Source organism: Saimiri boliviensis, chromosome 2, assembly GCF_048565385.1.
Source record: "Saimiri boliviensis isolate mSaiBol1 chromosome 2, mSaiBol1.pri, whole genome shotgun sequence".
NCBI lineage: Eukaryota > Metazoa > Chordata > Mammalia > Primates > Cebidae > Saimiri > Saimiri boliviensis.
The window spans coordinates 121,554,398-121,569,993 of record NC_133450.1 but is presented as its reverse complement, the minus strand read 5'-3'; the positions used below and the strand labels follow the sequence as shown (position 1 = coordinate 121,569,993).

Genomic DNA, 15,596 nt, shown 5'->3' with positions numbered 1-15,596 from the left:
ACTTACCTATTTATTTATTTACACAGTACAAAAAATGGCACGAAACAAACTTATATGTTAATTGATTTTTGTAAACATCCCTGTAATCATTACCCAAGTCAAGATATAGAGCTTTGCCAGCCCTGAAGTCCTCTATGTGACTCTCCTCAATTGTGGCCACCTTTCTCCTGAAAAGTAACTATAATCGTGATTATTACAATAGAGGCTTCCTTGCATTTTCACAGCTTTATCTTTCATGTATGCATTACAAGACATTATGAGTTAGTCTTGCCCATTTTTTTCATTTGTTACGTTTTTAAAATCTCTTCTAATATCCAGGTTTCTTTTCAAAATGTTCTTTTTCATAAAATACATTTTTTGAAAAAATTTTGAATTTTTGTCACTTGATTTTCACACTCTAAATTTTGCTGATTAGAGTCTCAGTGAAGATCGACATTTTCACTACCATTTGCATTTTATCCAAATGACAGTTGAATCCAGAGGTTTGACTAGGCCATCTGTTTGATTCTATTTTTGGTAAGATTATAGGTGATGGTGTGTTCATTAATCTGGAGATTTAATTATGACTTTTATCCTAGCACCTACTCCTACTTTCTATTAACACCTGTTAATACAAAGAAAGTTAATATTTTTACTGGCACCTGTTAATCTTCAATGCGTATATATATTTATGTATATGTATAGACACACGTATGTGTATGCATATAACATATTACATAATATGCACATATTATATATTTTAAGAGAGAGAAAGAGTAGGTGAGAGAGCACATTGCACATTTATATTGATAATACTGATCTAATGTAACTCAGTGGGCTGCTTCTTTCCTTGTGTTATTCAATAAGTGTATCTGTCCTTTCAGAGTGAGAATCTGGGGTTCTAGCAATATAAATATATTAGTATTTACTCATTTGCTTAAAATACACATACATTTGTTTCAGAATTGTTATGTTCATACTAATATAAAAAGAAAAAAGCCTATCATAACTATTTAACAATTTTTGCAGATATTTTATTTTTTCAAGAGATGGTACATAGTCAAAGTATGTTCAAAAGTCAACTAGAAATAAAACAGGGTCAAAAATTAATCAGATTATTGTTTTCCCCTTAAGTTTGATTAAGATATTCATTCATTTGAAAAATATTTGGATTCACTTGTTTCTCATTGAATTCAGTTTTAGACTCTTGTAATAGCTTTGTTTGCTTAATATCACATTTTGAAAATGTAAAAGATTAACTTAATTAAAAATGTACAATTAGGCAGGAAAGCATTCACAGAGGAATGTCTCGTTCTCCTATATTTCTTTGACCAAATTCCCCTCTAATTCCCCTGTAATCTCCCCTAACATACCATCTATGTTGGGGAATGCTCCATGCTTACTTGAAAAGAATGTGTATTCTGCAGTTTTTGAGAGAAGTATTCTCTATAGTTGTTGCTTAATTTTTGTTGAACACTGGACATTTTGGATATTGTAATGTGTTTATTATGGAAACCAAATTTTCTCCCTCTTCAAGGTTATTTTTGTTACTCACTGTGGGATGTAGTTTTACTTTTAGCATCTTTTGTAAACTCTTTTTTTTAAATACCTATATTCTTTTTTGTGTTTGATTTTTGAAAGCTTAATTCCTTTAGCTTCTGTTCATTTAGCATTTAGTGATTTAAAAAAGATTTCCTTGACTGCAAGGAGCCAAAAAAAAAAATATGAAAAACTTCTCCCAGACTTCGCTGACTGACTCTGTATTGGGCTCTTTCAACACTTAGCCAAGCCATAAGTAATTCTGCCTTAGCTTTCCTTTTTTCTTGCCATGACCCTATATATTTCTAAAGGTGAGTTATAAGTGTCTTCTCGGGCTTTTTCTGACTCTGTGTACCACCTTGGCTATGCTGACAAATTTCTGAACTTTTCCCTAGATGTAAGCACTTTTGAATACTCAGATTTCCCAAAGGAACTTCCTCCAGTTTTTCCTCAAGCTTTCAGTACAGTATATCTTGTCTCAATTTTAATGTTTTGCCTCAAATGGCTGAGGGTTTTGCTTTTGTTTTGTTTTGTTTTTTATCACAACCCTTCTTTATTCAGGATGATGTTTCCGTGGCTATGTGTGGTACATGGAATAAATCCCAAACTGTGGTCACACAAGGGACATTTTCCTTCTTGTAAGTGTAGTCCCAGCCAGTGGGAAGGATTGAGATTTAATTGCCAGAACCAGCAAGAACTCGGGCACTGTGAATACTACAGTGGGCAGCTGAACAAGGACCAAGGAGAACATCTAAGAGGCCTGCAGCCCTGAGCTCAGTGAAGACGGGACAGAAACAACAGAGCATACCTTGGAAGTGTATGTTCTGACATACTCATATGCAAAGTTCTGACAGGTTCTTTCTCTCTGTGAAGTGCAGCACATGCACCGAGACACCAGCTCTGGCCAGCATGCCAATCCCAGATGTGCTTGTTCTGTGCACAACCATGCCCAACCCTCTGCCCTCCCATATGCATGCTCTTCTGTATGCCGAGGTGGGCCCTGCCCTCAGGCAGCAGCTTCTGCACACATTCCTCTTGGTGCAGACAAAAGAAAGTACTTCGGCTGTGGAATTCAAGGCTGAGCCCTGCCTTCTAGCACAAGAAGACCATTGCGGTCCAGAGAGAAGAAAACCGGACCAGAGGCAAACCATGAGCAGAACCTTGGAAACAAAGAGAAGGGATTTCCAAGACGGAAAGAGGGCGTTGGCCCAGGGGAATGCGGCTTCCCCAGGTTGCAACCCCAAGGAAGTCTCTGGAAGCAGCACCAGTTCTGATGGGGGAACAGAAGAGCTGCCATCCTCAGTCAGGGTCCCAGTCAGGGTCCGAGGAGAGGTGCTCCTCCATAGTCTCCCCCCATGGCATTCTGCATGGATATAAGACGACCCAGGAAACTCATCCCCATTGGCTGGATGACTCTGTTTCTGGAGAGCTTATCAAACATAGTCACCAGCTTCATGGCCTCCATTGGGTTAGGTGGCTTCTCCTCCACCCTCCCTGGCACCGGGTTTATGCTGGCTTTGCTTCCTTGTACTCATCTGGGTCTGTGTCCTCATCCTCCAAGTACTGGCCCTCAGGCCAGCCTCCCACCATGAGGCCACTGGCAGACAGAAGGTTTTAATTCACTTTGGACTATGTGGTTTCTAAAGGTTTGATGGAATTCTCTATGAAAACATCTAAACCTAGTGTTGGGGTGTGTGTGTTACATAATTCCATGACAATTGTCTTTTTCTATGGAAGTTGGTCACGTAAGTGCCGTACTTTTTTTTTTTAAGTCAATTGTGATGAATTTTATTTTTTTCTAGAAAATTACCCCATTCCCTCTAGCTTTCAATGTTTTTCATAGATGTGAACATTGTTTTTAACAATTTTTTATTTGTTGATTATCAAGTTATTTCTCTTACCATGCCTTATTCATTTTTGTGCTTTCTCTTTTATTCATGATTAAAATATCTAATTGTTTGTTTACTTTATTGATTAAAGAACAAGATTTTTGGTTTACTGACTTGATGTACTGTTTTTTGGCTTCTCATTTTATTAACTTTCACTTTTATTTAGTTTGGGTTCTTCCTTATACATTGTGCTTACTCTTTAGATAATTTTCACATTTTGAGCTGATAATTTAATTCCTGCACTTTTATTAATATATTAAAGCTACAGATTTTCCTCTGAACACTGCTTTAACTATACCTCATGTACAGATGCTGATGAATGATGAAGTTGTGTCTCAACAAACCCCTTAAACTGAAAATATAGTAAGTTAAAAATGTATTTAAGACACTAAAATTATAGGTTAGCTTAGCTTACCTTTAACATGCTCAGAACATTTAGATTAGACTTCAGTTGTTCAAAATCATCTGACAAAAAGTCTATTTCATAATAAAGTATTGAATAACTGATATTTATTAAATAGAGTACTGAAAATAAAAAACAGAATGGTTGTATGGATACTCACCATTAATGTACAAAGATGAAATCACACAGGGCCTGAAAAATTTTTGAAGCATTTAGCTAAAGTTAATTGCTGGATAATGGGACTAATACCTTGACACAGTCAATTTCTCTCTCTTCTATGATGAGGCTTGAGAATAGCTGATAGAAAATATTGATACTTGTTGAAGGCTAACAGGCATTATATTCTTCAGGAAGATAATCAAGATGGGTTATCTACCTTGATTATCATTTGGCTGACTGGAAGCTATAGCTCACTGTTGCTGCTCAGCATAGTGAGAGAGCGTTATGCCACATACTGATAGTCTAGGAAAATATCAAAATTCAAAATTTGGAGTATGGTTTCTAATGAATGCATATCACTTTCACACCATCAAAAAATTAAAAAATAGTTGAACCGTTTTAACTTGGGAATAGTTTGTATTCTGTTATGCCCTGTTTTGTTCTCACTTTTCAGAATACTTATGTCTTGTTTTTGTATTTCCACTATCATCCTAGTGTTACTTAAGAGCAAGATGAAAATTTTCTAGATGAAAAGGCTCTGTGTTTCTCGGTCTCCTTTCTTTTAAATTCTATTATCATTGCCTTATAAAAAAAAAAAGTACTTTTTTGTAACATTTGTACTTTCTGATACTAGTACTTTTTAAAGAACTATTATATGATGAAGTTGTGTGAATTTTTCACATTCACTTGAGAAGAAGAAATATTCTCTATTATCAGGCTAGTGTTCTGTCTTGCTGATTTGTTCAATTCTTTGTAGTTTCTGGATATTAGTCCTTTGTTGGATGCATAGTTTGTGTAGATTTTCTCCTGCTCTGGATTGTCTGTTTATTCTGATTATTTCTTTTGCTGTGCAGAAGCTTTTCAGTTTAAGTCCTATCTATTTATCTTTGTTTTGCTGCATTTGCTTTTGGATTCTTGATTGTGAAGTCTTTGCCTAAGCCAATGTCTAGAAGGGTTTTCCCAATGTTGTCATCTAGATTTTTATGGTTTCAGGTCTGAGGTTTAAGTCTGTGATCCATCTTGAGTTGATTTCTGCATAAGGTGAGAGATGAGGATTCAGTTTGGTACTTTGTACATGTGGCTTGCCAATTATCCCAGCACCTTTGGTTGAATAAGGTGTCCTTTCCCCACTTTATGTTTTTGATTGCTTTGTCAAAGATCATTTGATTGTAAGTATTTGGCTTTATTTCTGGGTTCTCTATTCCATTGCTCTATATGCCTATTTTTATGCCAGTACCATGCTCTTTTGGTGACTGTAGCCTTATAGTATAGTTTGAAGTTGAGTAAAGTGATGCCTCCAGATTTGTTCTTTTTGCTTAGTCTTGCTGTGGCTATGCAGGCTCTTTTTTGGTTCCATGTGAATTTTAGGATTTTTTTTTCTAGTTTTGTGAAGAATGAGGGTGATATTTTGATGGGAATTATATTGAATTAGTATATTGCTTTTGGCAGTATGGTGGTTTTCACCCTATTGATTCTGTCATCCATGGTTAACAGCAGGGGGCATGGGTGGGACCCATGGGAGACAGACTGGCCTCTTCTCCTTTGTGGTTGACTGCAGCTTGTTTGAGGTGTGGATAAGGCACTTAGGATCTCTGCTTCTTTGTTAGTCGAAGAGTAGCAGGGGTAATACTATTGCACAGGCAGTGGCAGAGGGGCTTTGTGTTGACCCTGGGGGTTCCATCTCCAGGTGGAGCTGCTATTACTGGGAATGTTCAGCCTGTGGGGTAAGTCAGCTGTACTGCTGATGTGAGGTTAGGGCTCTGCTTGTAGGGGATCAGCAGGTTAAGGGCTCACTGGGAGGAGAGACTAGTCTCCTCTCCATATAAAGACTATGGCATGCTGTAAGTTCAGGTGTAGCCTTGAGGCTCTTTGTTTCTTTTCAAGATGAAGGACAGGAGAAATAGAAGTGCTGCTGTGACAGGGGCAGAAAGGCTACCAGTTGCCTCTGGGAGCCTCTCCCAGGGGAAACTCTGGGCCACTGCCAGTAGGTGAGCTCAGCTGTGGGTGGGACAACTGATCTGCAGTCATGAGCTGAGGGCCATGCCTGGTGGTATGGGGGTTCCCAGGGGAGGGAGCTGGACTCCTCTCTGTATGGTGGCTGTGGCATGCTGAAGGTGCCACTGTAGTGACACAGCTCTTTGTTCCTTCCCCAGCCCAGTGGTTGTTACGATGGTACCACTGCAATTGCAGTGGTGGAAGAGTTGTGAGTTGATGCTGGTATTTCCTCCTTGTAGAAATGCTGGGCTACTTCTGATTAAAGTGGTCAGGTAGGGGCAGGGTGGTTGTACAGGTGTCCCAGGCCATGCAGCTCTGCTCAGTGAGGATAAGTGAGGACTGATAACAGCAGGGAGAAAAATGCCACCACTTTACCATGAAGTAGGTGAAATGTGCTGGAGGTTCAGACCAACCCCAGGTCCCTGTGGACTCTCCAGAGTTTGGAGACAGCAAGGCCAAGGACTGCGAGATTTATTTTGTAATTAGATGATCTCTTTAATGCTGAGAGTGGGGTGTTGAAGTCTTTCACTGTCAATATCTGAACTGCAGTCCCTGACCCAGAGACAGATGAACAAATTCACTCAGACACAAAATAGAGTGAAAGAGCAGGCTAGGGGTATCCATGGTCACTCACAGTACCTCCTGAGAGAGATAGCAGCCATGGCCCTGACCAGCTGGCACTCAGGGTATTTATTCAGCATAGACTTAATAACAGAGGTTCTGATTCAGCACACGTACGGATAAAAATTAAAGGCCAGGTGCCGAGGCCTAAAGCAAACATCATTTGTGGATGATAAATCTGGTTGCCCTAGCTCTGAGAAAGCCATGTGGCCCATGAAAGATTAGTGGTTAGTTTTCGAACCACATGAGTAAGCAAGTAATTCAGATAAACTCTCTCACATTCCCTAGTTATTTGCCCTTCTTTATCAACTAAAGGTAAAAGGGATTCGGCTACCTTCAGCCAAAACTTCTGCTGAAACTGTGCAAACCTCTTGACCTTCCAAGATTTGTGACCATATTCTGTAATTTTACAGTCTTTCCAACCATTTGACTGATATCCCACGTTTCCCGTTTTTGCTTTTTGCATCAGATGTTGCTGATTGAAGATTGCAGATGTGTACAGCAGTAGTTTTGTCAGGTGAAGCCGTTTTTGCTCTTAGTCTGGCTTTGCATACTAAAATTAGGAAATAACATAAGACAATTATGAGTATAATTAGCAACTTTCTTTTCTAGTCAAAGAGTGACCTATAGTACTACATGGCATCTTGGTTCACTGTATGCCATCAGTGATGAATCTCACTGGAGGTATGTTAATTCCTTTTAGCCAAGCAGTTGCATTGTTGGAAACTGGGAAGAAGGTGTTTGTCTAAGTAACAGGACAGGAAAAAAAGGCAGATTTAGGAGAGTAAATGGTGTCTGTGTCTGAAGCAGGATTCATTTAGCCTTCTGCATTGCCTTCTTCAGCATCTCCAAGGTGATGTCTGGAGCCTGTTTTGTCCGTGGAAGCTGCATCGTCCGGGATGCAGGTTTTGTAGAGTCTTTCCTAGGCCAGCTTGAGTTTTTTCTTCTTTCCATCCTTTGATGGGGACATAGTCTCCAAGCTGGTGCTGGTGTACTGGAAGTTCTAGGGGTGGTGTCAGTGCTAAGAAAACTTTTATAATCTTTGTTAAAGAGGAAGTTAGTTTGGTTTTGTGTTTTTGTTTCGTTTTGTTTTTTGAGATGGGGTCTTGCTCTGTTTCCTTGGCTGGAGTGCACAGGCATGATCTGAGCTCACTGAGACCTCTGCCTCCCAGGTTCAAGTGGTCCTCCTGCCTCAGCCTCTCAAGTAGCTGAAAATGCAAGTGTGCACCACCATGCCTGGCTAATTTTTTTGTGAAGATCCAGCCTCCCAAAGTGCTGGATTACAGGCATGAGCTACTGCGCCTGGCCTATTTTCCATTCTCTACTGTTAAAAACAATGCTTCATTGAGTAGACTTGTGCATTAATTATTTTATATTTTTGTCAATGTATCTTTACGATAGAAGTAGGACTGCTAGACCAAAAGTCAGTAATGTGTTAAATTTTTTTAGATATTGACAAAAGGTTGTACCATGTTAGATTCTCACCAACAGTGCTTAAGAGTGCTTCTCTCTCTACAGCTTCAACAGGTTGTATTATCAAATACTGAGGTCAGATATTTGATATTTTACAGGTGAGAACTGATATTTAAGCATAATTTTACTTTGCATGTATCTTAATCCAAGAGACTTGAACATTTTTTCATCTATTTAAAGATTGTTTAACAGATGCTGGTGAGGCTGCAGGGAATGGGGAACACTTCTACACTGCTGGTGGGAATGTAACTTAGTCCAGCCACTGTTGAGAGCAGCATGGAGATTTCTCAAAGAACTGAGAGTTGAACTACCACTCGAGCCAGCGATCCATTACTGCATATATACCCAAAGCAAACTTTTTTTGTTTTTGTTTTTGTTTTTTTTAACCAAAAAGACACATGCACTCATATGATCGTCACAGTGCTATTCACAATTGCAAATACACGGAATCCACCTGGGGGCCCATCAACTTTGGACTGGATTAAAAAAAATATGTGGTACATATCCACCACTAAATAAATGCAGCTAATAAGAAGAAAATCATAACCTTTGCAGAAGCATGCATGCAGCTGGAGGCCATTATGCTAAGTGAATTCACACTGAAACAGAAAACCAAATACTGCATGTTCTCACCTAAAAGGGGGAGCTAAATACCAAGTACACATGGACATAAAAATGAAAACACTAGACCCCATAGACTACCAGAGGGAGGATGGAGGAAGAGGAGAAAAAGCTGAAAAACTACCTTTTGGATATTATGCTTGCTACCTGGGAGGTGGAATCATTTGTACTCTAAACCTTAGTATCATGCAATATACCTTTGTCTCAAAGCTGCACATGAACTCTCTGAACCTATAATAAAATTTGCAAAAAAGAAAAAAACCCAAACATGGTTACTGTAGGCCAGAAGGTGTGATATAACTGAATGGTTTATCAATTAGGAACAGATGTAAAAGTAACAATCTCTTTGTTTGTTTCTAAAACCAAGACTCAGATAAATGTTTTGCAAATATTTTATATAGTTTGTTCTAATTGTATTTCCCCTTTCACTACTGTTAATTTAAATAGAGATTTAAAAAGCTACCAGATGGGAAGTGTCGAATCACCATTAATTTCCTTCTCTCTCTCTCTCTCTCTCTCTCTCTCTCTCTCTCTCTCTCTTTCTCTCTAAATAAATATAAATATATATAAATATATATATATTTAGAGAGAGAGAGAGAGATGTTATATATATTACAGTAACATACTTTGTTATATATAAGGTATATATATTAGGTGTTATATATATTACAGTAACATACTGAACTGCATAGATTCAAAACTTTTCTGCCTGCCTGTTTCCCAGGGGAGGGGTGCACATGACTTCTGGTCAAATTTCAAGAGAAATTTTGAATATATTGGTTCCTCTTGTGCGTTGTACACATTAATGTACTGAATAGTTAAATGAATTATGAATGAGTGAGTAAATTTTACAAATAAAAAATAAAAGATTTTTCCTACAACTGTAGAAAATAGACTGTTCGTAGCAGCACTGTTTGCAATAGCAAAGACCTGGAATCAACCCAAATTCCCATCTACGATAGACTGGACAAGGAAATGTGGCACATATACACCATGGAATGCTATGCAGCCATAAAAAATGATGAGTTTGTGTCCTTGGTAGGGACATGGATGAATCTGGAAACCATGCATAATTTGTATTATCACCTATTTATAAATGTCAAAACAAAAGCTTAAGAAAGCTAAGAAATGTGTCCAAAATCATGATTAATAAGAGTCAGTAGAGTTGAACCCAGCTTTTTTTTGTTGTTACTTTAAAGCCTGTGTTTTTAAAGGTTAACTATGAAAAAATGACATAGATGGATACTAGTAAGACACTTTATGCCAACATGATGAGAGACTGGATCCCTCTAAATTCGTTCTGCTGCTTATGAGCAGTTTTCATATGTCACACATGTCAAGTGCCTAAAAGGCACATTTTACATTGGCAAATTTACTCTTCCTATTACGCCTGATAATGCCCTCATGAATTGGGGTTGTTACAGTGGTGGGAGGTGAAGTATAAACTCTTATAATGAGAGGCATTTTTTTTCAAACATCTTAAAAGTTGACATATATCTCCATATCACTAAGCATATTTTTAAAAATTAAGCATGTGGCAGTTCTTTTTTTATGTTTTTCACAAATGGGCCAAGTAAAAATTTTAAAATGTTTATAAGCTAGGCTATTTTCTCTCCTTTGTTCTACTAAACTTAGGATCATACAGGAAGGAATGGGCGTATACAAATAGTAATATATTTATGCCTGTCTTTGTTCTAAGAATTAGTAAAAGAATATTTTGAAAGCATAATAACTTTATATCTGCATTCTAAAATGTAACACTCAAGTTGTTGAAAGATAAATTGAGGCAATGTATGTGAAAGTTCCTGGGCTATTATTAAATTATTACGTATTAATTTAATAGGGAATAGAAGACCGTTTTCATGAGCTTTACTAACTTACCAACTTCACTACATTTTATGTCATCCGAGATGAATCTCACAGTTATATAAGATTTAAGACTTTACACTGGGATGTACATCCCATTTTCTCAGCCGTCTTATGGCAGTCTTCATGTCTTTGTTCCTCAGTGTGTATATAATTGGGTTCAAGAGAGGGGTGATCACAGAATAAAATACAGCAAGGAATTTATCTAATGATTTGATGGGGAATGGCCAGGCATAAATAAGAATACATGGTCCAAAGAACAAAAGAACTACTGTGATGTGAGCAGTCAAAGTGGACAGAGCCTTGGATGAGCTATCTGAAGGGCAGCGCTGGATGGTCATTAGGATGATAGTGTATGAGATGATTAGAAGAACAAAAGAACATATAGTGAGCACACCACTGTTAGCAATGAGCATAATATCTAGCCTGTAGGTATCTGTACAGGCAAGTTCGATTACCCTAGGAAGGTCACAATAAAAGCTATCCACCTCATTGGGACCACAGAAGGGTAAGTGCACTGCAAAGGCCAACTGGCTCACCGAATGGAGAAAGCCAATTCCCCATGCAACAGCCACAATACCGACACATGTGTTGCCACACATAATTGTGGTATAGTGCAGAGGTTTGCATATTGCTACATATCTGTCAAAGGCCATGGCTATGAGGATCACCAACTCACTCCCACCAAAGAAGTGAAGGAAAAATATCTGAACAAGGCAGCCCTTGAAAGAGATGACTTTGCACTCACTGAAAAAGTCAGTAATCATCTTGGGGGCTGTGACAGAAGACAAAGACAGATCAATGAATGAAAGATTGGCTAGCAGGAAGTACATGGGAGAGTGAAGGTGGAAGTCAGATACCACTGTTATGACAATAAGAAGGTTTCCAAACACGATTCCCCCATAGAATACAAAAAACAACACAAATAGGAAAATCTGGAGTTCCTGAGAATCAGAGAGACCCAGAAAAATGAATTCAGTCACCATGGAGTTATTCGTTTCACTTGTTGATTCATTCCAAGAAACAGACTCTTCAGTTACCTTGAAGAAGAGAATGAGAAGGAAGTCGGAATTATATATTCAGATTTAAAGCCTCATTTTGTATCATTCTGTTCACTCTTACACTGACTTTCTAGAATTGATTACTTATAGGCTTTCAGAATTCAACAACCAAAGCTCATAATTTTATCTCACACTACTTCCCTGGCCATACCTTATAATTCATTTGTGTCAGTCTTCTCAGTGTCTCCATTAATGTTAGGTTTATTCCTAATATCAAATACTATTATTTATGTTTCTCTCTCTGCCAGATTAAGCCTGTGCTGTAACTCTGTTTATCTCCTTTTTGTTTGAACTTTCAAATGCTTATATTCTGTAGCACACATCTTAGGTTATTTGGTGATATTAAAGTTCTTAACAGAAAAAAAAATAGGCCAAAATAACATAAAAGATAAAAAAAGAAAAAGTAATACCATAAATATAATAATAAGAGAGGATAAAAGAACAGGGAATTCAAAAGTGAAATCAGAAAACATGAGGAAAATGCAGTAAAGTTTAAATGAGAGAAAGTGTAAAGGACTTCCATAGGAGATAAAATTGGTAAGAGGTTTTGGAATGCTTTCTAAAGAATTTGTTTTATTATAGAGACAAGAAAAATCTATTAAAAATTTTTGATGATTGTTTAATAAACTAACTCTGGACTAAATGTGAATTGGAATGGAGAGAGCTTTTGAAATGAAGCCAAATGATTATTTCAAGCCTAACAATAGATAATAATTGCCGGTTGTGGTAGTGTGAGCAGGAAAGGGGTGAATGAAGACCTGTAAAATCCCATCAAGCATCATGTTAGGGTGATAAAGATGTGAGCTTGTGTGCTAGGAGGCCTGTGCTCAAATCCTGGCTTATCTACTATGTATCTGAATGACCTTAGACAAGTTATGTAAGTGATTTGAGTCTTTTGACCACATCTGGAAAAGACAGGTGATAATAGCGTAACTTTATAGAAGTTCTGTGAGGATTGGATATAACCAGGTATATAAATTTTCTATTAAATAGTAATAGTTAATACATAGCGGCCATTATTAAGGTACTGAGAACAAAAATATTTTTCAGCAAGATGTGAAAAATAAAAATATGTTATTCCAGTGTCTTTATTCTAAGTAACTGGGGACATTGTGATAGATTTAACTCTGATAATAATTAGAACAAGCACTAGTATAACAGTATTTTGCATAGAGATCCCTTTTAGGAGCTGAAATAAATTCAGAAAAACTAAAAGGTAATGATAACTCTAGAGATGAGAAGGTATTTTGGGGGCATCTTTGTAAGTTGCTATCTGCTAGGTGAGAGACAGAACAGTGACTTCTGGACATGAGTCGAGAGAGCCTTTCAATTGTGTAGGGAGGAGAGAAAAGTCCTGTTTCAAGAAGTTTTGCAATGAAGAGAAGTAGCAAATAAAAGGTATCCTAAAGGTGAGGCATAGTCATATTAACAATTTTGGATTAGGTGTAAGAGTTAATGGGCAAGTAAGATGTAAAGGAGAGAAGTGGAAATTGATGGCTAACATTCCAGGGGAGACAGGAAGGTATAGAGTTTACACTTGCCAGATTTTTTGGAGGAATACTGTTATTTGTTTTTTGCTATTTTTTAATCACAGTAATTCATTGTGCTTAGAAAGTCCACTTTTCTCTTTATTGCTCTGAATCCCATTTCTTAGTCCTGCACACTCAAGCAACACATTACTGTTTTTAAAGTCCTGTAAGAATTAGGTGATTCTAAATATTTTTTCTTTCTTTCTTTCTTTCTTTGTTTTTTCTTTATTCTTTTTTCTTTATTCTTAAAGAGAAGTCTAAGAGTGGAAGAAACCATGAACATTCACTTCAGTTCTGCTTAGATAAATATACTAATCATTAACAGTACAAAGAATAGGATTTTTATTGTGAGATAATTTCTAACATGACTGGTTGGAATGTTTCTTTTGAATCAAAGTGAGCAACTTAGAATAGACCTTAGATATGCATTGATAAAAAAATTATTTCATTTCATTGATAGACAAGGACTAACTTGAATTTATATCTCCACATGAAATATGCCAAGGATGGTGGTTGGCCCAAGGGTTCTCATCTATAGCAAAAGACATTCTATCATGGTTGTTAGTAAGAATTCAGGAATTTCCTATTCTTTAGCAAAAGAAATTTCTTGCTCATGTAATTAAGATATCTCTCTCCTGAATTTATGCTGCTGAGGGCATCCTTCACTACCAGAATTCTTTCAAAAGAATTCTGACTCGTTTCTAACTTTTAAAAAATTATTCAAAAATTTTTAGAATTGTATTTATTCTGAGTTGAACATTAGGTTTAGGCTCATTGAAGGAGTTCTTCAAAATCTTATACACTCATTGTAGCAACCATGAGGAGCCAGCCACTGTTGAAAGGTGAAATCCTTCATGACTTAGATTATTCCTGGAATGCAACCATTATATTTTGGTTTATTTTTTTTTTAATCATTTACCTCTGTTTAAAGAAAAACCCCTTGTGTTCTTACAATAAGTCTCACTGAGGTGGAAGTAGACATTTGGGTCCTAGCACAAACTTACAGAGTGATCATGGGAATATCATTTTAAAATCTCTGGGCCTTAGCTTTCATGTTTTTAAAATGAGTTTATTCTATCAAAAGCTCTAAAAATCCTCACAGCTCCAACATTATGATTTAAGTCTTTATGTGAAAGAAATGCCCCAAAGCAGGTTTCATTGATAATATAAAAAGGAGGGAAGGGAGTGGGCAAGAAAACGCTGGATATGGGAGAGATAGTCAAAAGAACCAATAAATGGCAAGATAAGGACGCATTAACCCAGAAGAGTCAGGAGGAGGACTCGATAATTGTTGCCAGCTTAATACTTATAACAAGGGTTATTCTTGCTAACATTGTTTATATTAATTTCTCTAAGTATTTAAGTCAACCCTACAGAATCCTTTCATTTTCCCAGAAGGTAAACACAAAATGGAATTATGCAGAATGGATTCCTACTAATAGAACCATCTCATTGTCAATAAAGTGTTACAATTTGGTTCATTCTTGTAAGATAGATTTTATCTTTGTTTCCACCTACCTTCTTCATAACTGCAAGAGACAACAGCAATTTTCAGAGAATGAGGAGTACAGATTTTCTTCTATTTGCACTCCCTTGAAGCATAAAATTTTTAAGAGAATAATATGTATGTGAATTGTTCTTTTTAGTAAACCACTTGGCTGATTAAGAACCCTTAATGAATGGACCAGATGTACCTGAAGAGATCTGGGAATAGCTAGTCTGAGCTTTGAGTACTGAGCCTAACTTTTATAGTTTCACAAGCATTCCCTTGGCCATTGGAGGAAACAAACAGAATTTTCTTGAGTTAGAGAACATTGCCACAGTTTTTTGGCCTACTTGGATATTTTTGTTATCTCACTAAGTCTAAAGGTACAGATACAGGTGACGGGGGATGGAGGCAGTAAACCACCTTGCCATGTATGTACCTATGCAACAATCCTGCATGATCTGCACATGTACCCCAGAACCTAAAGTACAATTTATATGTATATATATATTTATATATTTATATATAAATATATATATATATTTTTTATATATATCATAGAAAAAATAAAATTACAAAATTAAAATTCAGGTAGGTTAACAAGACAGTAGTAATGCTTAGATTTTATAAAAAGAGGAATGCTTTGAACTTTTATGACTAACTTGTGGAGAAAATATAGAAAAATTGCCTTGACCAATAAAAAATATCTCACTTCTTGTAACTTATCACTTTATTTGGCACTTTAATTACCATACAGTAGTTAAAATAGAGCAGAGTGAGTCAGCACAATTAACGTTTCTTAAAACAGTCATAGAAATACATCCAAGTGATGTCTCAGTTGTATTCCTTGACCACCAGGCTTATCAGGTTTTATCTGAAAGATGTCAGTCATTTTCTTTGTCCTAAGCACCGTAAGAGAAGGCACATTAAATGAGCTCTTAAGACCTCAATGAAGTCTCTCCTGTAGAAAATAAG

General features: G+C 36.9%; 1 protein-coding gene across 1 annotated transcript; it reads right to left on the bottom strand.

The window, feature by feature from the left end:
• Positions 1–9,740: 9,740 nt before the first annotated feature.
• Positions 9,741–14,707, bottom strand: LOC101046970 (olfactory receptor 4F4). The gene is made up of 2 exons (XM_003935771.3): positions 14,654–14,707; positions 9,741–11,585 (listed from the first exon to the last, which is right to left on the bottom strand). The coding sequence occupies exons 1-2, from the start codon at positions 14,660–14,662 to the stop codon at positions 10,614–10,616; spliced, it is 981 nt and encodes a 326-aa protein (XP_003935820.2). The 5' UTR covers positions 14,663–14,707; the 3' UTR covers positions 9,741–10,613.
• Positions 14,708–15,596: the final 889 nt, after the last annotated feature.